The sequence below is a fragment of the Drosophila tropicalis genome, unplaced genomic scaffold (assembly GCF_018151085.1).
Source record: "Drosophila tropicalis isolate 14030-0801.00 unplaced genomic scaffold, ASM1815108v1 contig_463, whole genome shotgun sequence".
Lineage (NCBI taxonomy): Eukaryota > Metazoa > Arthropoda > Insecta > Diptera > Drosophilidae > Drosophila > Drosophila tropicalis.
Genome location: NW_027172929.1, coordinates 2,883,432 through 2,908,459, shown reverse-complemented (window position 1 = coordinate 2,908,459; position 25,028 = coordinate 2,883,432). Strand labels below are relative to the sequence as shown.

Sequence of the window (25,028 nt, the reverse complement as noted above, 5' to 3'; positions counted from 1 at the left end):
TGGGTCGCCCCCTCCCCCTCCCCCAGTCCCCAACCCCTGACTTGCTATGTTCATCTTTTAGCTACCGTTCGGCATTTTAGTTATGCAGCATGGGCAGCAAATTAAATGAAAATGGCGCTAAAAATAGCAGAGAAGCAAATATGTCGCCAGTAAGAGATGAAGCGAATAGCCCATCCTCTCTACACACACACACACACACACACATAACGGTCTGCTAATACAATTACAAAAGCGCTCTGGCAAAATGCCTCAATTTACAGCAAAATGGCTGTCATCGATTTCCGGCAAAAAGAATTGAAATGTGCGTATGTGTTCGCGTATGTGTGAGCCTGTGTGTGTGTGTGTGTGTGTTATGGGTATTGATGAAATGATTTCGCTATTCGGTTTACTCTTTCACTTCGTTATTCTTGCGTTTCTCGTTTTCATGTTGTATTTTTTCTTATTTTCCTTTTTTTTTTTTTTTTTGTTGTCGTTTTTATGTATTTGACATTTTACGTTATGCGTTCAAAATGTCATCAAAATATGCATAAATTTTGTGTTATGTGTATATATATGTATATATACCGACTGCGTGCGTGTGTGTAGTTGTTATTGTTGTTGCTATGTACACACATATTACTCGATGGAACATGGGCAACTGCCACATGAAGTTCAATATTTGCCTCTGTTAAACTGTAGATGTATTAACATAATGTGTCAGGCGCAAAAAGCACACAAAGACAAACTCATTTACACACACACACACACACAAGCAAATAGTAACGCACACATGCATGTACATACATATATGTACATATTTTCTGGGCCTCACTTGGTTTTGGTTTTTGGACCTTATATGTATGTATGTATGTACATATGCATAGTGCACAGTGGACCAAGTTTTCCAACTAGATGTTATCTGTTGTTTTCCCTTGGGTCTTTAAGGTCCAAAAGAAGCCTTTTGTATTTCATTTGATCGAATTTTGCTCAATTTAACTAAAATCGGAGAGGAGTTGACGTAAAGTAAATATTTTTGATCAGCATGACAAACTGACTAGAGTATCCCGAGGAGTTTGAGTATCCCTATGACAATTGCTAATGTGATAAGGATATAAAAACAAGCCACAGTCAATATATAATCGATGAATTGAGTTACAGAAAAGACCGTAATTAACTTTGGTATAGCTGAAATCAGTTTCTTTGATAGTTGGAATGGATAGATCATCTCATCTGAATGCTCTTCGATGGTAAATATAAAAAAAGTACCCAATTTCATCGAATAGTGATCTTGAAGAATCTATTTTATCAGCTCATTGGGCGCGTATATTACCATCAATATGATAAATATAAAAAGAGAAGTATTAAGCTAACCCACTCTCCCAGCAAAATAAGCCTTCAGATGTTTTATATGCTTTAAAGGACGGAAAAATACAATTTTCTTTAACAATTCACACTGAGTACTAATAGACTCGGTATGCTGCCTGCTGTTCATCAGAATATATACTAGATAGATGCTAATAGGTTTGCCCGATGGCAAACGGCCACCCAAAGGAGCCAACATTTCCTAGAAAATTGTTGGTCCTTAACTTCCATTGCGTTAAGCATGGTTTTTTTGTTTTTTGTATTCGTTGGAAGGTACTTAAGTGTTCCACCTGGCGTAGATGATGAGTGATGCTAATCACATCAGAAATGAATGAAGAAAATATAACACTTTAAGGCTTTAAGATTTAAATGGTTTATTAATGCAAGTTTATTGAGAATGTGGTTTCTCAATGGGGTTTAAATTAACCAATTAACATGTTGTTGCTGCAAATCACTTGTTGACCTCCTTCGCTTATGCTAATCCTACACTTCAACTAAGCAGTAAGCCAAGTTAATGGTCATTACAAATCTCATTTTAGTGGCAGAAACCAATAAATTACTGAGGTAGATGAGACTAATTAGAAGTCATAATAGTCCTTTAATCATCCTCGTCATTATCATCATCGTTATCATGTTTATCGTTGTGGAGTGAAACGGTTTTATGAACTATCTAAATGATTAATGAATAGTAAATTGAATATGGCACTAATTGCTTAGGTATTGCTTTTGACACACTGTGCATTTAATATCTTTTTAACTTGTGGTGAAAAGTCAGAGAGAGCGAGAGAGAAAGAAAAAACGAAAGAAAAGGAGAACAACAATTTTTGTGAAAAATATGACAACAACTGAACTGAACTTAACTCGGCAGCAGCATCAGCGACGATGGCAGGAGCAGCAATAGCAGCCAACTGTCAGCCAAGTTGTGGCATCTTTTTTCCCCCCACAGCGCGTTTCCAAGTAAAGGATCTGCGACTCTTTCAGCTATCAACTTGGGTTTTGCTTCCTCTACCAGCTGTCAGTTGGTGCACATTGCTTCCGCCGCTTAAGCAACGCACACTCGCACACACACACACACACACACACTGTAAGGCATGTCACGTATGTTTGTGCTCAAGCATTCGCATAAACATTCCACCATTCCTAGCAGTGTGGCACACTCTCATCCCCCCCCCAACCAAGCCCATTCGCCGCTTTGCCCCTTTTGCGCCTTCTTGGCAGAGACCAGGACACATTGGCATTGACAGGCTCGCGTCGTTTTGTGTTAAATGTCAGAGCTATGGTTGAAGAATAAGCTCACATACATACATACATACATACATACATAGAGATATGTATGCAGACGCGCTTTCAGGACATCGCTCTTGGGGTCATAGCAATTGACCTTCCATTCATCACTAAACAGTGCGCCAGAGGGTGGGCAAATGGAGGGGGTGTAAATATTGTTTACAAAAGCATTTTGTGTCTTAATGGCAAGTTGTGTTCTCCTTTCTTCAAAGCAATCTATTGATGTTTACAAAATTTATTTATTGATTACCGCAAAAGCGAACCAACAACAAACAAAAAAAAAAAAAAACAGTAAAAAAACGGAAACCTAAACTCAACTGAACTGAACTTAACAGGCGAAATAAGTTTCGGTTACTAAAATAACATAAGAGAAACCCCCAACAAATTCCATAGCGTCCTTCTGTAATTATCCCTTCAAATGAGCCTGAACGACAACGACGACGACAACGACGACGACAACGACGACGACAACGACGATGATGATAACTTTCACTAAGGTTTAATCAGGCTTGTAAGCATTTCTCTAGCTAGCGGCAGATAATGATGGGAATGGTTTGTTTCTTTTCTTTTTCGCTCTGGCCTTTTCTTTTCTTCTTATTTTTTTTTTTGGGTGGCACCCACTTCCTTTTTTTTTAAGCCTTTTGCATCTACAGAGCAGCCAAATAACTGTAAATAAGAGGCAGAAGGCAAAAGCAGGAATGTGACACAAAACGAACAAAATGACGGCAGAGGCAACTCAAATGAAAGGCAGCTGAAATGTTGCTGTAATGAAAGACTTGAGCAACATAATAAATAATGGCAAGTTTCACATACCCCCCACCAATACCCATTCCACTTACACCCCCTACTCCACTCCCTACTCCCTAGTTTCTCCTAACACACACATACATACATACAGCTCCCTAACCCTACCATCAATGGTTTTCCATTTCTGGTAAAACTAATCCTGCAAGTGGTCCGAGGCATGAGATGACAATTAGAAAATGTCTCCAAGACGCAATGAAAATGAAAATGAAAAAGGGGCAAAAAACCACAGAAAATAAGCTATGAAAAATGAGCTTAGCTCTGAAAGAGAGAAAGAAAGAAAGAAAGAACAAACTTCACACACAAATTCACGAAAACAAAGTGAAGTGTGACGAAGATTTTTATGGAAAATGGAAATTGAAATTGATGAACAACTTTTTGTGTCAACTTTGATGACAAAGTTCTTGCAATATTCTCATTAAGCGGACAAAGCAAAAAGTTAATAAGCAAAACAAATACTGAAAAAGAAACAGAAAAGTCACGCTTTTAATAATAATTTCAAGTATGTATATACATATACATATATATATATACATTTACCTTACTCTTTATAGGAAATTGCACTCGGAAGTAACTTGTCCAATTAAAAACTATTTAATCATAATGAACTCAGACTTTAAAATTACTTAAAGTTAATCTTTTGACAAGTCAAGATTTAAAAGAAAAACAAACTCTTGACAAGTCTATAAGATAAGATATTTCTTATACTAAGTGCTAACTAAACTATTTTAATATCATATTAATGTAATTTATATCTAAATGAGCTCGTTCCCTAATCACAAGTGACTTCTTTGTCGGGATACACATTTTCAATCGTGTTCGACTTGTTTTTAGAGTCTTATTTTGATTCAGTAGGAAGAAATAAAAACTAAAACTAAAGAGACTCATTTGGGAGTGATTAAAATAATGTTTAAAATTCTTGCTGGGTTTTTGATTAAGTAATGATTAATTGCATTAAAACTTACTTTAATAATCAGAAGAATAATCGTAATAATAATACAATGTACTTTTGTTATAAAACTATGAAACGTATTAAATAAAAAATTTCGATAAAAAAGTTCGATTGGTCATATTTTGGTTTTTGTGTTAGTTGCAGCTTTTTGTTGTTGAATGAATAGGTTTTTTTTGCCATCGACACACACACACATAGAAAAGCGTTTATTAAATTATTTAAAAAAGCATTGAACAAGCGAAAGCCAAAAAACAACAACAAAAAAAAAGTTAAAATGTGCAACATGAAAATCATTTTATGACCTGAAACATCAAAAAGAGGCAAACAAACATTGTAAAATATGCATATGAATGCATACATTCAATTTTCAAAGGATTCGGCCATTATGGTATCCTGCGCTAGGCTTGAAAATTGTTAACAATTTATAGGGTATGAAAAATTTGATACACAAACACAGACATGAAGGGAAAACAATACTTTTACTCTTTCTCTCCATGTATCTAGTTTGTTTTTGCCATGGAACGAAGCCCATGTATGTATGTATGTCCTTTAACGGAGGCCATAAGGCCCGGCCCGTTTTAACTGTTGCCGCCTCTGCTAAATTAATTAATAGCATTGTCTGTCTTCGGCAATTTACCACCAGCAGCCGCCTCTCATTTTCTTAGGGTTTTCTTTCTGCTTGGCTCTCGTCTCGTCTTTGGAAACTATAAATTGAATTTTCTTATGGCGTTGGCAAAAACGAAAATAATCAAGAGAAAAAAACCAAAAATGAAGAAAAATTATTTCCTCGTCTGTCCTGGTTTTTTTCTTTCTTTCTTTCTTGTTCCTTTCGGTTCTACTGAATTTAAACGGCAACTTGTAGAAGAGGCCAAGCGAAGCCATACAACTTTCCAGCCCGAAAATCCTTTTTTAATTAAATTTTCTGTATATTGTGCAGTTTTTAGGTTTGCGCGTATGTGTATATGCCTGTGTGTGTGTGTGTCTCTCTTTCTGTATGTGTGTGTGTGTGTAAGTGTGTCTTCTTGGAGTTTCGTTGGGATAACCAAAAGACAAAGTTTCAACTGGCGACGTTCTGTTCTGCCTTGCTCTTCTAGCTTACTTTTTCTTTATTTTCTTTTGCTGTTGTTTTTGTTGTTGTTGTTGCTCTTGCTGTATGTTGTCAAGTTAATCCAATTACATATATGAGAATGTAGTTTGCACTTTGATTTTGAGACTCTTCAAATGTGGTTTGACTTTTTATACCCTTTAGCCTGTATGTAAAAGAAAAAAGGATATTAAACACTTTCGTAACTATTAAACTATTAACGATTTCGAATCGTTTATGTTTATAGCAAATGCTGTATACATATAAGACTTTTTTGATGGCTGGAAATCCGTTATTATATAGGCGACAGTAACAGGAATTTGTTTAAGAAGGAGCTAGATCTTTTCTATATCTATAAATCCTCTGGAGACAAATAAAGGAAATGTTCTTGCTCCACCTAAATATGTCATTACCCGCTCATATCTAGAAAGAAACGACTAAATACTAATCTTAATTTTATCCTGAGTTGAATATTTTGCATTAATGTTGGAAAGATTTTCAAATGTTTGATTCGATAGTATTAACAATGGGCCGAAGCTGCAGCTCATTCCCATTTAGTTCCAGTAAAAAGCAAGGTATTGAAGAAAGCCATCATTGCAGATAATGTACTTATCCTTGAATTCAAATAGTGTCTCGGATGTCCCCGATTTATGTCCTTTCCATATGATATTGGTGAAGCTATGTAAGTCTTATCATTGAGATGACAGTTTGTCTTCATTCCATTCATAAAGTGCTTCTGCTTAAAGCAAATAAAAGCTTAGTTTTCTATCATAGGATTTATTTCAATCTACGCACAAAATAGTCAGTGTATTTAGTATTCAGACAATCCATGATAGATACATAGATGGCCTTCTAAACAAAAAAAAACAGCTAAAACCAGCTACCAACATATTTTGTTGTTTGCCTAGAACAAAGGGAAAAAAACCATGGCAACTGGTAATGGATGCTGCTATCCATCATTACCTATCCATCATTTAGGTACGTTATAAAATTTACAAAAAAAAGGCAGAAATTTTTTAGTTTTCAAGTTTATATAAAGCAACACACAGAAAAACAAAGATTGAACAAAGATTGAAATGGGAGCAGAAAACTCTTTTTGAAAGTGTTAATCTAACAACAACTTTGTCTAGGTCTAACAAATCCTTCTTACAGATCCCATAAAGATGATCCTGCAATATAGAACTAGATTTTAATTTCATATTAGACTCCCCCTTTTTGGGTTTTAATTTCGACTGCTGCCCTGGTAAAATTTTATTTCATTGCTGTTTGTTTTTAGTTTTTTTTTTTAGTAACTGTTGCTTTGTGAAACGAAAATAAGCAAACGAAAGAAAACAATACGAAATAACAGAATATATGAGTAACAACAACAATAACACAAAAACAAAGAGAAAAAAAAAACAAACCTCTGGCTAATCTGTTTATTACATATGCGGGACCCACTTTGTGATTTGACTTCTCACTCACACTTGAGAGAGTTTTAAACACACAACAAACAGACAGAGCAGATAGAATACCCATACTAACTGACTCTCTTTCTTGGCGCCTTATCAGTGGGGACTGGACTGTGGTGGTGGTGGTGGTTGTGTTTACTGTAGCCATATACAGTGCACCCTTCCATTTCGATAAGCCTTTTGAGATGGCCTTGTTGCCTTGATATACCATGTTGATGCCATTAGAGCATCAAAGTGTTCTCTATAGCCGATCATCAGTTAATCTTATCTCTATTGGATGCTGTTTCGGGTTAAGCACACAATACACGTATCTCTTTACTATACTATATATATATATACATCTGGCCTGTTTCGCCACATTTATAAGCATGACGTGCATTTTTATGACATGAAACGTTTAAAAAAAAAAAATTTATATATACATATATATAAAAGAAGATCCGCTGTGTAATTTAATGTCATGTAGCTGCTGTCCACTGCATACTATTCTGGCTCTGGGTCTGGCTCCCTATCTTGCTCTCTCTTTCGTTGGTTTTCGCCTCTGCTACGTCTCTGTTGTGTCTCTGTCTGCTCTCCCTCACTTAATTTCACTTCTTTTTTTTTTTTTTTTGACATTTTCTGTGTGTGGGTATGCTTTTTGTTGTTGTTTTTAGTAACGTTTTTGCAGTCGAAACAGTGTGACACTTTGCGTCCGGTTGCGTACCCACGAAACGGAAGTAAAATTAATTACAAAATATTTTCTTCTCATAATTTCATTTTTCTCCATCATTTCATAAATGTATATATATATATTTTTTTTTTTTTGCAGGCGGCGACGACGACGGCGACGACGGTGTCGGGAACAGGGTCCACTACAATAATAGCAGCAGCAGCAACAACAACAACATCAACATCAGAAGCAGCAGCCGCAACAACAACAACAGCAGCTGGCAATACAGGGCCAGCAACATCAGGTTCAGCGATTCCAGATTCAAATTCTTTGCCATCTGTGGCAGAAATTGAACAACTACAGCAGGCATTAATCGAGAAGCAAACTCAATTATATGCCCTTGAGACAGCCTGTCTAAGGGAAACCGAACGTCAAGTGGAATTGGAGGATAGTGTCATTGCCTGGCAGGATAAATACGATCGATTGTACGAATCGCATAAACGTGTCCAGAAGGTCAATCAAAGTCTAGAGGATAAAATGTTAAAACTGGTCGATCGCAATACCAGCGAAAGGGCTCAACTAACTAGCGATGTGGCAACGCTGAGTGTTCGTTTGGCCCAAGCCAATTTCAATATAGCCAAGTTGCAAAGGGAAATTGTAAGTACATAAGGCCGTACATATATATCATTAGTTTTTCTCAAAATAATGACTATTTCGTTTTGTGATAATTTAAAGAAGTTAACAAAGAAGAATCAGCTTTATAATCTATAATTGGACTGACTATATAACTTACTATGTTTACATCATGATAGTAAAGATTTGTAAATCTTTGAGAATCAGTTTCTCTCTCTGTCAAATGATCAGTCTCTCACCTATTAATGTGGCCTTAAGTGTAGGTATTGCTTTTTGAACAGAAACGTTAGTCAGTTCGATATAGAATCTTAATACAATTTAGTAGAAAGGTGAAAACTATTTGAATCTAACAGTGCTGGCCAAAATTTTATGACATAGATCTAGCATTTTCATAATTTTAAGCTTTGTTCTTAGCGGTGACTAAAACTTAGAAGGACTTCAACTCAAAGGATTATGCAAGGCAAAGTTAGTAGAGAATATCTCTTTCTGTCGTTCTTAAAAGTTAAATTGTTAATGCTCGAAATCTTCCAAGTTATAAGTATTTTTAATATCCACTTATACTTAAATTCCCAAGACATAAGTAATTATTATCTAGATTTTCTTTTGTTGCTACAAATAAGGAATTTCTTTGGCTAGTAATCTCCATTTGATCGAAATAACTGCAAATAGGCCCGAGGCAGAAAGTCTGCCATCTAGTTAACCCTGCCCCTCATTGTGGCACATACATAATTGAGGTAACCGCACAATGTGAATTCATTCGCTATTTGACACAACCAAAATCGATTTCCACTTAAAGTCTTATAGAAAATCCATGAAAATCTTTCTGCCGTCTGGCGTGGTTGTAGCTGACATTTACACCAACCATCGACATTGTCCTTGCCTGTCTGCCGAAGCTCGCGTCGTAGTACATTTAGTACATATGTACATATGTAGTCCTTGCCAGCTTAGAGTGGATTTCCAATCTAGTCAAAATGTAATTTCCAGACATAACAAATTTTCCAAGTTTTTACTTTGCTTTTCTCCAGCTTTCTTTTTTGCTGTTGTTGTTGTTGTTGCTTTCAATTAAATCCACAACGTTGTCAAACTGAAATACACATCATAGTATTTGGTCATTTACAGTTTCCTTTTACTGCACTCCTCTCTCGACTCCTGTCACTGTCATACTAACTAGCTAATTGGCCACCAACTTTTGTGTGTTTCTTTTTTTTTTTTTGGGATGGGAGGTAGCTTTAAGCTGTTGGAAAGCCCCTTAACGCGGTGGCACAAAACTCTCTCTATACGAGTGCAAGGCGCCAAAGCGTTAAAAACTCGTCGTTGGCTAAAAATGAAAAACTAGAAACGAAAAAAAAAAGGAAGAAAAGAACTACAAACTTTTCCAATTCACTTTGTTTTTGCCAGCTATGCGTCGAAGAAGGCAAATACATATCTACTCAAAAGTTTTCAATTAACGCAAAACAGCAAAAATGCCTTTGGCCCAAAATGCACTTGAGCTTGGCATTGAGTGGATGGAAGGATGGTTGAGGGCGAGGAGCTCGAGTGGGTGAATGGGGCTAATGGCGATGGGGGATGGGTATGGGGGGAAGCCTTTTAACGTAGGTGTCCTGTGGCTGTTGTCCTAGGTGTTTGCGCAAAGCGATAGCCCATGTTGTGAACAATTAGTGGGCCAAATGGCCAAAGAGAATGCAAAGAAAGAAGGCAAACGAACGGTTTGCCGTTTAGGGGCTAAAGGAGAAGGGGCACAAGAAGGTGTTTAAGTCGCTGATGGAGAGTGGCTGGTCGGAAAGGGGAGTCAGCCAGCTAGCTGTTTCAAGTTGGTCACCAAATGAAAGAGAGGGAAGACCAGAGAAGTCGAAGGACCAGTCGGACAAATGCAGCAATGGCGGCGGCAGCTGCAACTGTTTTATTAACTTGTTTTTTTTTCTTGTCCGCCCTCTTCCTCTTTTGTCCTTTTTTTCTCTCTGCTGTACTGCTTCTGCTTGCTTTGCTGTCGAGTGTTTGCGCAAATTAATACTTAAAAAGCATTTCCACCTTTTAAAAAGTTGTGCAGTTTCTGTTTCATTCTTTGCTTTGCTTTCCCTTCCATACTTTTGCTTTGTCTTTTTATTTTTCTGCTCTTCTTCTACGTCTTCATGCTGTTGTCGTCGAGGAGGCGCCCTTTTAAGTATGCAATGCTTTTTAAGCGGTTTATGTTACCCCATTTTTTCGATTCGTTTGTTACAAAATATATGGATTTGAAATCAACCAGAAATATTGAAGGCAATTGAATCTTGTGCATTAAATGGGAATGACTCAATATGAAATTATATTATAATTGATTTTAAGAATATATAGCATTATATAGCATTAACATTTAAATCGATTGGGAAGTAGAACATTTCTCTAAGAATTTTGAGTTGACGTTTCGACTTGTCATGCTTATAGAAAAGTCACATATGTAATTTTTTTATACTTTTTATTGCCAATTTATATTCAAATTGTTCAAAGTTAGTGCATTATGGGGCTCATTATATTCACTAAATGTCATGTATTTGTTAACCTTTTGTTGTCTGCTAACTGTTGGAATGTAAAGAACCTGAAAGAAGGACAGAGGGAGAGAGAGAGATAGATATTGGAAGAGATAAAGAAAGATAGAGATAGATGGAGAAAACACAATGTCAATAACCTTTTGTCGTTTTTCGTTGACTTCGTAGTACTCAGCCCAACCCATCTCCGTGGCACTCCTCACATTTACCTCTCCAGCTCATCCGCCTTTCCAATTGTGGCAGATAAAAAATCAGCACTTGGTCATGGACTGTCGCTGCGTCACGTGCCGAGGTCGGATCTTCTATAGCCAGTTACCTTCTGGCTACGGACAAACCGCCAGTGTCTCCTTCCCCTTCCATTCATTTGTCCTTCTTCCGCACCCTGGAGCACTCGTCTCCTCATCACGGTTGCTCCATCACTACCTTTTTGGCATGCCTTGGCCATGGTTCGTTAATCTGCCAGTGGCTTTTTGCATGATAGCTTGGCATTTCCGTTGCAAAACACTTAGTCGCATGCTCTCTGCCTTCCCTTTCGCCCACTTGCTATGCTAACCATTGTAGTTCCCCCACTCCTTGCTCTCTCTCTCTCTCTCTCTCTCTCTCTCTTTTCTTTTTGTCTCCATCTCTCAATCAACCAAGCGCCAACCATCCACCTACCTCTTGGCCCGGCCTAGCCTGGCATGGTCTGGTCTGTTGTCCTGTAATCCTCCAGCTACGTTGTTGTTGTCTGTTATTATTGTTTACTGCTCTTATACAACAGAACACAAGCGGAAGGAAGAGCAGGAGAAGGAGAAGCAGTAGCAGGAGCACAGATACACGACGATGAGCTGTAGTAGAAGATAATGCAGGGGCATGAGTAGGAGGAAGAGAAGGGTGCAGGTACGGGCTGGAGAATAAAATGCATATTACGCCGCTTCCGTTTATGTTTTCATTGCATTTTCTTTCTCATTCTGGGCATGATTCGAATGTTTTAAATCGCCTTCCAGGCACAGGTTCCGCCCCTTTTATTTCTACCCAGGCGATTTTTTTTCTTGTTGTTTTTTTTTTTTTTTTTTTTGTAATTCCCACTTGCATTAAATGCCGAGTAACTGTAAATATGCTGAGGGTCCGGGCACAAACCTCACTTGCCAGCCCAACTCATCTCTTTTTCTCTCTCTCTCTCCCTCTCTCTCTCTCTATCTCCCTCTGTGTTTCTGCCTGCTGCCTTCAAGCGAGTGCAATTGGAGCAGATAAAATGCAAGCGGCAGGTCTCGCAGTTCACGTGGCAAGCAATGGACGATTCCCAATTCCCATTACATGCTACGTTGTTATTGTTGCTCTAGCAGTTTGTAATGACGCGTTTGTGGTTTCGCCTTCAGTGTCCTGGCACTACTCCTGCCTGATGTCCTTCTGTTGCCAGCAAATGTGTGTGTAATTAATGTTTTGTACCTGCCATGCACTGAGCCAAAACATCACATGGAAATTGCCTTTTACTTAAGCCGCAAAAAAAATAGATAATTGTTAGCAAATTGAAAGTCGAATCGAATGGAATCGTTTTACAACATCTAAGTGACCATACTAGGGCTAAGGCTTATTGGCAATTCGTTATCTAAAACGAAAATAATTAGCTTTCTGTCGTAAAGAAACTATCGAAAACTGTTGAAAATTTACAGTTTTCTGTTATTGCCTTTCAAAAATGCATTTGACTTTCAATTCAAGAAGTCTAAGAAGTTCAAGAATCTTTTGGAATTCACAATTCAAGTCCAAGAAGTTCAAGAAACATTTCAATTATCGTTTTCGATTTAGTTTAAACTAATAGCAAATTCGTCTCACTGTATATATTCTCTATGATCTATTTTATTGTGGTTGTTGTTGCTTTTTTTCTATCCTCTGCTCGTTTACTATATGGATTCCCCTGTTTCCATATCAAGAAACCGTCTTGTGCAACATGGCGTATAAGTGATTGCATTGTAGGCACATCTTCTTCATCTACATACATACATACATACATCTGTAGCATCATCATTTCCCCCCTCTGTGCTCACCTTTATTATCGTTGTCTATGTCTTTCATTCCCGTTCTGTTTGTTGGTAAGCTGATGATACATAAAACCCCCCAAAGACCAGAAGACAACATCTGTGTAGGTATTGTCTGTGTGCGTGTGCTTAATTCCTTAAAAGTTATTTACATATTTGCCTAATGTGGCTTGCCACTAAGCACAGCAGAGCAGAGCAGAGCACCACCGACCGCCACCACCACCAGCATCACCATCACCGCTTTTACCACCATCACCGCAGCCTATCACCACCGCACCACCAGCGTCGTCGGCTGGCAAGTTAAAGCCAAAGCCAGCAGCTTAGGCAGCAGCCAGGCAGCATCAACAAATGGGCCTAGGCTATTTGGGACTTTTGGAATGAAATTGCTTTTTGGCTTCTGTTGCGTTTTTGTTGCCGTTTTTGGTTTTCTATATACATATGTGTGTGTGTGTGTGTGTGTGTGTGTATATTTCCAAGCACACAAAATAATAATGTTGGAATTTATGCAATCAATTTGAAAATTATTCAATTATGAAATGTTTTAAATGGATTTGCAACACAGATAATGTTGCTTACCATTTGCACTTGAATGGTCGATGTGCTCAAGTAATATGTAACATTTAAGTCGGCAACTCAAAAGGATATTCAATGAGCCAAACACACAACTGAATAGTGAAAATTGAAAATGAAAATCTTCATAATTTATGAAGACATTTAAAGTGTTTAACAGGATAAATTTCAAGAATTAGTTTTGACAATATTTGACTGAGATTAAGCTATTAAAGCTATTTCCAATACATTAAAGAATTGTCAATTGATTTCTAAGATGTTCTCGATAGCTTCTTGGATGGATTTTTATTGACCTTATATTATTTCAAAATATATATATATACCCAAGTATGTATGTACATATGTATTTCAATACATACTCTCAATCATTTCACACTTGGCTAACGAAAATAAAAATATAAATAATTCGAAAATCCCTGTATTCACTCAGACAGGCATTTCTTAAATCCCACTTCGTGCTCCATAACACCCATAACTATAACGCTATCTTTCTCCTACTGTCTCTCTCTTGCGCGCTGGCGCATAAAAAATCGAAATCCCCCAAAGTAAACAACCTGACCATTCACATTTTTCCTCTGTTTTCCTACTCCACCCATCATGATACACATATGTACATATATTTGACTCTGTTCGCCTCACATTTCGTTTTTGCATTCGTTTTTGTTTTTAATTTCCCTGCACAAACAATGAAAATTGTTCCGGTTGCATGTCAAATGAACCAAAACAGCAACAACAATAACAAGTAACACTGCCGGAAAATATGCAGCCAAAATGCACGTAGATTGCCTGAGAATCAGGCTCAAAACAAAAAAAATGTGTTTCATATTACAGCAATAACATTGCAGCAAAATCAGATCTGAATTCAGCCGATGGCCAGCAGTCAGCCATGTATGTATGTATGTATATGTACATATATCCTACTCAAATTCCAACACCACCCCGCCACCACACACCACTTATATCCTCTTTTCACCTTTTCTGCTCGTATTTTTTTTCGGGCTCTTTCAGCAACTAATAAATGAAAATGCAAGAGCGACAGACAAGTGGCAAAGTTTCTATACTCTTCATGAACAAAAAACAAATCAAAAATCTGCTTATAAATGAAGTACAGTCGACTGATACACATAACGTCCCTAATTTCTATCGATAACATTGTAGAAATATAGATTTCTGTAGACATCGAGCATTCTTAACAGCAATAGATATATTAATTTTATGCTTTGACTACTCTTCAGACTAAATAAATGTTGAAAATCGAAAATATCTATTATTTTCACATGAAATCGGTCTAACAAATCGATAAATAACATTCGAGAAATATCGATTAATTTATTTATTTAAACCTAAAACAACTTGAAGCATAAAACTGATTGATTAACGACGAATAGGGTATACAAAAAATTGTGAGAATGCTGAAAATCCAGAAAACGTTTGTCAGGAAAACCAAACCTGTGAAACAAAGCAAAAAAAAATATGCCACCCATCCCAGGTGAAGAGAGGCAAACAGAAGAAAAAAAAAAAAACAAATTCGGAAGCCGCCCAACTAAATAAAACCAAGGCAACCGTGACGTACATTCGACCAAACTTCTGGTCTATAAATGTCTACCTATACGCATACATTTACACATGGCAAACACAAACATAGATACACACACACACACATACAGCCATTGTTTCAGTTGTTGGCTCCATTTTGTTCTTTTTTTTTCTTCCCTTTTTTAGTTGGTAAATTTTAGCAAACGAATCGCATGGCTTGAATTTGTTGAAATTTGAGAAATTCTTACAATTGTTTTGAGATTTCCAATTATTTATAGAATAATGAAATATTAAAAAATAAGTTTGTTTGAAACTTGAATACCTGCAATCAAACTAAGATCTAAAATGGGTCTATTCAAACAGTTTTAGAGGCATTGCTCTGATGCCTGTAGAAATGGTTGACTTATTGATACCAACAATAGAGAGAAGCAATGAAAAATTTCAAGTCCGACTTTAGTTAACTTAGATTTTGTGATAGAAAAGTAAACAATATGAAATTGATGACGAGATGGAAAATTATAAATGAAAAGTGATGGGCGGTGCTACTAGAAAAACATTTGTTTCGATTTCTTTTTTTTATACCCCATTTCAATATGTTTTTTTTTTGTTTTTTCATCCTCTTAGACTGACATCCTCTACCTTTCTCTCTTCGCCTCTTTTTCTCTCTCTGTCTCTCTCTCTTGCTATGTTTTCCATTTTCCGTGTACTTCTTTTGGCTCTTTGTGTTTGTTTCTGCCACTCATGTTGCTGTGCCTATTTAAGTGGCAGACTGTTGCTTGGGGTTTTTTTTTCCTGTTTTCTTGGCCCCTTTTGTTTGGCATTTGGGCAGCCGAGGCCCAAATGTCGGCATTTCATTTGCGCCTCGTTCTAACAAATCGATATTTTAAGCATTTTAATGTCTGCGTCAAGCGCAAAATGTTGGCGCCAACGCCAAGTTTTTCCCTCCATTTACCTCCTTTGAGGCCAGGGTTGAGTTATCCCCCCTGTCCCCCACGTATTTTGTGTCCCGTGACCGTGTCCTCGTGTCCCGTGTCCGTATCCCATGTCCGCGTTCATGTTCATGATTGTGTGGCGCCGTCGTCCTAGTCGTCGTCCTCGCCATCTAATGCCATTCCTGTTCAGTTCTGGTTTCGTAATTGAGCTTCAACCCTAATGTTGAAAGCATGTGCAACTCATATTTTTATGCAATTAGCCTTAATTTACTAAATCAATCATGATAAAAACGAAAAACGATAGAATGAAAATGTGAAAAAATAACAAGAGCCGCTGTCGACGTCCCTGTCGCTCTCTCTCTCTCTCTCTCCCTCCCTCTCTCTCTCTCTGAATTGCCTGTAATAGATGCCTTGACTTAACCTGTACGTTTATTTTTCATTTTTATTTTTAGTAAAGCGATTTTTCCCATTAAAACTGTGGTTTATATTTAGCCGGAACTCGGCTACAGAGATAGGCGAAAAAAAAAAAAAAAAATACAGAATGTATGTGTGTGTGCGTGTGTGTGTGTGAGAGAGAGTTTTAGTTTTAAGAGCATTTAAGCTGAAGTGGGTTGATTTTGTATAAAGAGTGTTCATAAACGAGAGGATAAAATGTGCATGTAGATGTGGAGTGGTGATGGTTCCTGGATCCAGGTGAAGGCGGTCGTGGTGCGGCGGTGCTGTGGTCCTTGTGGCTTACGATTTGCATGCCAAAAACAGAGCAAATTGAAGAGCTAGATAAATTAATGGGCAGGTAAAGAGGAAATGCTGAAGCATACTTTATCTAAATGTTGCCAATTTTTAAAGGTTTATTCTTTTTGTTTTTTTTTGTCCTAACATAAGAGGAACGGGATAATTGGCATGGCTAAGGATAACCACAGTATTTGAATATTTTTGTGGGTCTAGAAATTTTGTGTGCTTTCTTTTGTATTAAAATTCATTATATCCCAAAAATAAGATGGGGAAATGAAAGTGGGCATTATGTTGAGTATTTATTAAGCTGTAGTAGATTTTTGGGGTTTTCTTTTTTGTTAATTTTTGCTTCGGGTCTTTTTTTCTTCTTTTTATAGAATTTTATATTCATATTCGAAAACAAATGAATTTTTAAACAGTCTTTGCTTGGTCTTGGATGGAAAGGATTTAGATTTGTTTTTTTATCGATTATCCAATTACTTCATTATATCAAGCTTTCTGATTCTTTTGGGTTAAACTTCTTTATTAATTCTTCATATAATTTTTAGTTAAGCAAACTACTTAAATTGTTAACTGATCGAATGGATCCTCAATGATTGTTCTTTTGTCATAATAATAAGTTTTCTATAGTTCTAAGTTTGAAAGGACAAACCTGCTTGCAAGATGAAAAAACTAGCATTAATTTTGCAACTTTCTGCCACTTTGGCCACTTTTCCATTTGTCAAGCTCAATGCGTGTTATATTTGCCATGTAACAACTTTGAACGTGGCTCGTAAAGGGGTTTTTTAGGGTTTGTGTTTTTTCCCCACCCCTTTCACTATACATATGTATAAAGGGATAGATATGTATATATATCGTTTTATTCCTTCTTGCAGTTGATGTATGCATATTGAATTGCCCTTAGCATGACAGAGAAGAGAGTGAGCAACATTCTGGCAACAAAATGGGAAAAGAAAATTCCTTGCTCCATCCTTGTAGATGGATGGTGAATGGTGATGGCACGCAAATCAGCAATATATCATTGTGTCTACTTCTGACTAGAAGGTAGAACAAAAACCAAAAAAAAAAAAAAAAAAAAAAAACAAAGAAAAAGAAGAGGAAAGAAAAAACTAAGGATGAGCCTTACTTAAGTGGCATGCAAAAATTCAACGTCAGTCTCTTTTACTCTCTCTCTATATATCTCTTCTAGTCACTATTCAGTCAAATTGCTGCAGTTTGAGTTTTTGTGCCTTTTCTGGACTGGCTCGAGCTTTAGCTTAGTTACACTTTCTTGTTGTTATTGTTTTTATCACTTTTGTTTGTCTTTTAGTTCTTGATTAGTTTCCTTTTACTGGCCATTGTGTGCTGTTATTTATTATGTAAAACAGTACATGGCCAGTATGGCCATCATTTACATAAATCAATCCTGAGAGATGACCTTAAGACCTGAGAGTGAGTGAGTGAATGACTTTTAAGCCACACAAATGTGACTCGAGTGAGTGTTAATATCAGAGAGGCAGAGATTAGAGTAATTGGAATATAAATTAACCTGATTGCTATGCTGTCATCCTTTTGAGCACCTCAAGATTCGATTTCAAGATGTTTGATTAGAGGATTTCTTAACAATGTGAAAAAGTGAAGGTGATTTTGGAAAAGGTAAATCGTATGGCTAAAGGTGTTAAAATAATATAACTGGCTGGCTTTGAACAAATTAAAATGCAGCCAACCTAATGGCCCGTACGAAACTCATTTGGACACACATGGCTTCCATTTCCATTCACTCACATATGGATATGTGTATTTGCTCTTGTTTTTTTTTTCGTTTTTTGTTTTTTTATTCAAGCGAAAACTTCAAAATGAAAATTGCATAACTCCAAGTTGGGCATTATCGTTTGCACTATGCACCAACTAACCATTCTCTTCACATTCGCCACATGTGCATTGGGCGCGGGGAGAAGGGGGGAATGGACATGCGAGGGAGTGGAAACTTGACGGGGACATGGGGCGTATGAAGCACACACACACACACACAAACACTTGACGCTTTAGCGTTTTTTGAACTCAACTCAACTCGACTCGACGGACGTATTAAAGTTTTATGCGATGCGATGCAATGCGTTGTTAGCTACACGTGCATATAACCACATACATACACACACACATATATACTTACATATGTTTGTATGGAACTAAATAGTTTTTGTATCTATGCAAGTTTTGCATTTTGTTTGGTTTACAGATTTCTAGCAACTAAAAATTGTTCGTTTTGTTACGTTTTTGTTGTAAAATTTGATGTTTTACCATCCATGTGGTTGACCATTCATGTGTGTGTGTGTGTGGGTACCTCAGACTGTGTGTGTGTGTGTGTGTGTTTGGGGTACGTTGTGCGAGAATGTAAATATCTAGAATAAAAAATTTCGTTGCCTGCTTTTAGGCTTGCCCATCGCCCATAGTTTGCATGGTTTCTGGTCTGTTTGTTTTTTAATGATTATTTTATGATCAATTAAAAAGGTGTTTCTAGGATTTAGCTGACGAAAATTTACTAGCCAGTTTAGCAACAGATTTTAATTAAAATAATAACTCGACTGGCGCCTTTTGTTTCCATTTTTAACACTTTGTACTCTACTAAAGATCCCAATAGAATTTTAATGCCCTTAAAGTATGTAGCTCTAATAAAATTCGCATGAAAAATGCATGAATATATTCACGTTAGACACACATGATACCTGTAGGACACCTTTATGCATAACTTAATCGATTTTCTTTGCGAAATAGTTGTTCAAAGACTAAGACCAGACACCTACAGCGTGTCAGGGCAGAGAAGTTAATGCAAACACTTCAGGAAAGAAATGATTGCATTGGGCGTTTGCCTCGAAGACAGAGCAAGGCAATTGCATTTCATGCATTTCATTTCCGTGGTAGAAGGCAAATCATAAAAATATTGATGAAATTTCATTTGTGCAAATTTTGCGGAAATCATATTTTACACAAATGCTCTACGACTAGAATTTAAAATAGATTTAAGTAGGTTTAAAATAGACTTTATTTACTAAGGATTCCTAACCAATTCATAGCCTACTTCAGTTTGTGTGCTAAGTAGTTAAGACTATCGGGTGATACGTTTAATAAATTATTTTCAGATCTAGCTAGATCTATCGATATACATATATTGTTGGAAAATTGTTGAGAATGAACTTCATGTGACATATGAAATACTTGCTTGCAGTTCTCTTGGTTTGATGTTCCATTGGATTGGCTATGTTTTGATGCACTTCCGGCAAATATCTCTGATGGTTAACTCTTGCCACTTTGAGGCGGTAGTGGTCCAAGTATTTTACAGTTGAAAGCAGCTCTCGACAGCTGCTTGGAGTTTCGACAACTTCCTCTGAGCCTGAGCCTATACTATGGGGAAAGAGTGGGGTGTGGGGGAAAAGTAGACGGCATTCTGATCCCCGAGATTACTATTCGCTAATTTAAGATGCTGGCAGATGTTTTTGGGTTTGCCATAAAATCTTTTGTTTCTTTATACGGTTTATCACATTCTCTTTTTTGTTTTGTTTATGAAATGCATAAGCTTCTTTATATATACATATATATTTGAAACATTTTATCGTTATATTTACACAGAGATACACAGTTTATCCCTTTTGTATTTTATATTTACAATCATTCAGAGGCCATGAGATACTTTTCTTTCACTCTTTTTGTCTCCCTCTCTCTCTCTCTCTGTCTGACTCTGTGATGCTTTTGTTGTTCGGTTTTTGCACATTGCACGTGCGTGTTGTAAAACATTTTGAAACATTGAGAGTGCTTTGTTGCCATAAAACTTGGAATCGAGCAAAAAAGCAGCTTAACTTTGTTGTTTAGTGTAAAAGCTTTACAACACGTTGCTGGTTGTTGCTGTTCGTTCTTTTGCTTTACTTTTACTTTGTGCACATTATCACCCATTGAGCAAAAAGTATAAAGGGGCTTGTCGGCTTTAGGGCGGGGGGGATGGTAAAAAAAAAAAAAACGTCGAAATGGAAACTTTCTTCGATCTTTTGCCACACAGTCACCCAACAAAGTATATATACATACATATAGCTATATACTGAAAACAAATTCACAACAAATAGTTTGGCGAGCACTTTAAGCACTTTAGAAACACATTTCAAACACCTTTAGTTGGTCTTTTGGTAGCCTTTCTCCGTTACCCCCTTCTCTTGTTCTCGCACCGCCCTCCTTGTTACGACACTCCTTGTTACTGGGCAGCAGCTGTAGGCTTTTGCGGCTGGCTAAAGATTGCAAAGTTTTTCCTACCAACCAACCAACCAACCAACCAAAAAAAAAAAAAAAAAAAAAGGGACAAAAAGAACGAGAAGAGAAGCCCAAAATGCTTTTCCTTGCTGTTGTTTGTTGTTTCTGGCAGCTGCGTTAGTTGTTGCTATTCTTTCTCTCGTGCATGGCGGCTTTGTAAATAAATAAAATTGAAATAAATATTAAATAAATAGAGCGAAAAAAAAGGCGACAGCATGGCAAAAGTTAAGTTTCCACCAGAAGCTGCTTTCGGGTGCGTGGGTGAAGTGAAATGCCAAAAATAAGACAGAAGGCAGTCAACTAAAAAGGAGTTATGAATCCAAAAGTTAAGCCTCTTTGTGGGTCCATGCGGAATCGACTAAAGGGAGCAGAGGACTTCCAACTCCCCCACCAAATGACTAGACTTGTCGATCGAATGCGCTCTCTCTTTCTATCTCTCTCTTTCATAGATAAGGCTAGTTAGTGAACCTATGAAAAGAATAAACTCAGAAAGTGGCTTGAGAGTTTGCCCTTATCAATAGCCATTTTGGTTTTTATTTCAGTTTCAGTTTTTGAATCAAAAGAGAACCCAAAAAGACTTTCTGCCAAGTTGATATTCAAATGACATTCTTTATTAAAGATCTTTTTTAAGATTATTTTTACTCATTCGTAAGGGCATAGTTAGGTCATTTAAGTCATGGGTACTTGCCTTTACAACAATTAGGCTTTCTTTGCCAAGAACTTGGCTAAAACTAGAAGAGTTCAATGAACTAACTTACTCACTGTTTGAGTCAATGCCAATTTCTGGTAAGACTGTGGCCACATTGCAGTTGCAATTGATTGAACCTTTTACTGAAGATACTTGGTCGTTAAATACACACACACACACATATATACATAGAGATTATTTAACATTTAGTTGTACTTAGAGCAAGTGTGTTAAATGGCATTTAATTAGCTAACTGAAAATGTTAGTTATTAGCTGTTGTTAGCTGCAAAATTCAAACTGAGCAAACAATTTGGCCAATTAGTTAACTATTGTTAAGCATTTTTTCTAAAATTGACTTGAGGGTTTCCAATTTCTTAGTTTTGCAACATCATTGTCTAATAGGTTCAAGACTATTGCCTATCTACATATACGTTGTGTATTTCTGGTGTCTAAAACAATGAATAGTAGATTAAGATGAGCAATGTGTCTGTGTGTGTGTGTGAAATAAACCCAAATCGAATTGACTAATTGATATTGGCAGTCCACTCACCCACACCCATACCAACACACAAACACACACACACATAGAGAGGGACTAAACCACCACCTTTGACTATTCATTATTTCAATCAATCTCTTACCTTTCTATTAGATTTATTACCCAACTCCAAACCATTTACATAAGTTACGAGAAATGCCAGAAACCTTTTGTGTTGTCGCCCCCTCCCACCACCCACTTAAGCAAGGCTCCTCCACACTAATTGCAACTGCTTAACGCTTCCCCCGTGTCTGTATGTGTGTGTTGCTTGGGTGGGTGTTTGTATGGTTGAGTGTTTTTGTGGTTCCACACACCACAGAGACTCCGTCTCTACGGTTGAGTTTTTTCTCATCTTCATTTTGGTCTGGTTTTTCGTTTCTTTTTGTTTTATTGTTTTGTTTTTTGCTCATTCTTCGCATATTTGGCCTGACACGCAAAATAAATTTTCTTTTTTCAACTTTTGTGTGTTTCCATTTGTTGTTTTGCATCTCAACTTGGCTAAATGAAACGTATGTACCGATGAATATACATATGTATGTATGTATGGATATATGTATATAGATTGCCGACATTTGTAATTACTGCTACGCGTTATTGTTGGGTCTGGCATTTTGTTATTGTAAATCATAATTTTTGCATTGCATTGTTTTTGACATTCGGCGCCAACTGGCTGCATGATTCATCGTCATTCACATCGTCCTTGGCGTCCATCTCCTCATCGTTGGCATTGCCATCATCATCATCATTGTTGTTCTTGTTGTTGTTGGTTGTGATTCCTTTTTTTTAGGGTCCCTTCTTTTTGCACGTATCGCTTACGCAATGTGATGGGTCGACCGGGTGTGTGTGCGTGTGTGTGTGTGTGTGTGTGTGTGCTGTGCGTGATGTCTGCTCTGCTTCCTTTTTGATTGAAGCGCATTTTTATGAAAATCTGTTTTTTATCGATCCGTCAATTTAATTTATTTTTTTCATTTATAGTCGTGATTTTTATACATTTCAAAGGATAATATAAAGAGCAGTGTGATATAAAGTGAGATATATATATATATATACAACTATAATTACATATACGAATCTCTAGAATTGATTTTCTCATGAATCACAAAGAAATAAATGAAATTTTAAAGGAAAGAAAGATATAAAAGAACTATAAAGAAATATTTCCAGACTCGATTTCAATTTATTGAAAGTTACCAATTTAAAGAGCAAATTCAATAATTAAAATGTCATGCAGTAAAGTAAAGAAAGAAAAAACCTACTGCAAACAATTTTATCATATGCTGTGGTTAATAAAATTAATTAAGCAAAATAAAATTATCAGAAACCATGCAATTCAATCTAACTTATTTGCAGAAAACAAAAAACAAAAAAACACTCTGACTTTATTTGACATCTGAAAGGCAATTTAAATAAAATAAATGGAAGTGACTGAACTGCCTTTAATGAAGAGACAAGGAATTTTCCTATTTTCTGGTCAAATGAATTAACATTTCAATCATAAGAAAATCGAAAACAAGAATTAAAAGTCTGAACTCTAAAATCACAGACAATAGATAAAAACAGAAAGTGTGGCCTACTTTTAAGCGCAAGCATTTCAATTGAACAAAAATTTAGTTGACAAACATGTGTCACATTACTTAAGACTTTTGTCTGCAGCAACTCATAAGCTATCTAAATGTTGACTGTGTCCTGGGCCGTTTGATGACCTGATGTCAGCTGCGTTTTCTACCTTACGGCAAGACATCCTTGTCATGCAAATATATTGTCCTTTTTAATTAAAACACAAGCCTCAAATTAGTGCACATAATACACAGACACACTTACACACACACACACACACATAAAATACAAGAAGCGTGAAAGAGTGAAAGAAAGTATGTTTGTCTTTTATCCATATAAATTTCTTGGCTTTTTTTTATGACTGACCTTAAACTTAAATTGGTTTTTGTATGGGTGTATATGTCTCTCTCTCTGTGTGTGTGTATGTATGCGAGGTAAATGAAGTCACTTAGCTGATGATGTTACAATATTTAGATTTTCAGATTGAAAAGATTTTGATGATGGCATTTTGTGTTTTGTTATTTTGACTTTACTTCTTTTTGTGTGTGTGTGTGTGTGTGTGTGTGTGTGTGTGTGTGTGTGTGTCCTTTTGTTTTTGTTTAATGCTTCTACTTCTTCGTGGTCTTCTTATTCTTCAACATCTTTTTGTGTATAAACTTTTCGACCCACATAAACAAGTTGCTCCACCCCGCCCCCCAACCACCCCATTCCCCTTTTGCCCACAAAGTTTTACCCCCCTCTCGAGACTGTTTGATGTGTAATGTTTGCAAGTCGCTCATTAAAAATAATTACATCTGCTTTTTGCTAAGAAATGGGCAAAAAGAAGAAGAAAAAAAAAATTAAATAAAAAAAGTATATACATACATACATACATATGTATATAAATATAAATGTAAATAAAGAAAAGGCAGCGCAGGTGAAGAAAATTCAACAAAAAGAAAATAAATAACAGAAAAGAAATATGTAAATCCAAATTGAAATGAGAAGAACAACCCTCAAGGCATAAGGCAAAAAAACATGGTGAAAATTTAAACAAATTTTTCAGGTAAATTTAGCAAACTTCATTGATTATCTTTTACTGAAATGACTTTGAACAAGTCTCAACTGCAAAAACTTTTTCACCTCAAATATTAACACAACAAATAAATCAAAACTTTACCCACACACACACAAACACACACACACAAAGAAGAGAGATAGATAGATAGAGGAAGAGAGAGATAGAGAATGGGAGGAAACTAACATACATTTTGGGGATGACTTTTGGTTTGGTTTTTGGGTAGCACTTTAGCACATGGTTCACTTTGAAATCGAAGCAAAACATAAAACACACAACTAAGTACACACACACACACACATACATATGAATGTGTATATGTATATTTATGACCATTTTCATGATTGACCGACTTGTGCACACAATTTGAAATGTCTCAACATGGGATATGGATATGTAGTAAGCATG

General features: G+C 36.6%; 1 protein-coding gene across 3 annotated transcripts in view; it reads left to right on the top strand.

Moving 5' to 3' along the window:
* LOC137574498 (uncharacterized) overlaps positions 1-25,028 on the top strand; it is a 45,758-nt gene that overhangs the window by 7,317 nt on the left and 13,413 nt on the right. For 2 of the 3 annotated variants that reach the window (XM_068286835.1, XM_068286834.1), the window contains exon 2: positions 7,725-8,222. In XM_068286835.1, the coding sequence (XP_068142936.1) occupies positions 7,725-8,222 (498 nt within the window). Of the gene's footprint in view, positions 1-7,461; positions 7,545-7,724; positions 8,223-25,028 lie in introns of those variants that run through there. The other variant, XM_068286836.1, reaches the window with a different exon arrangement.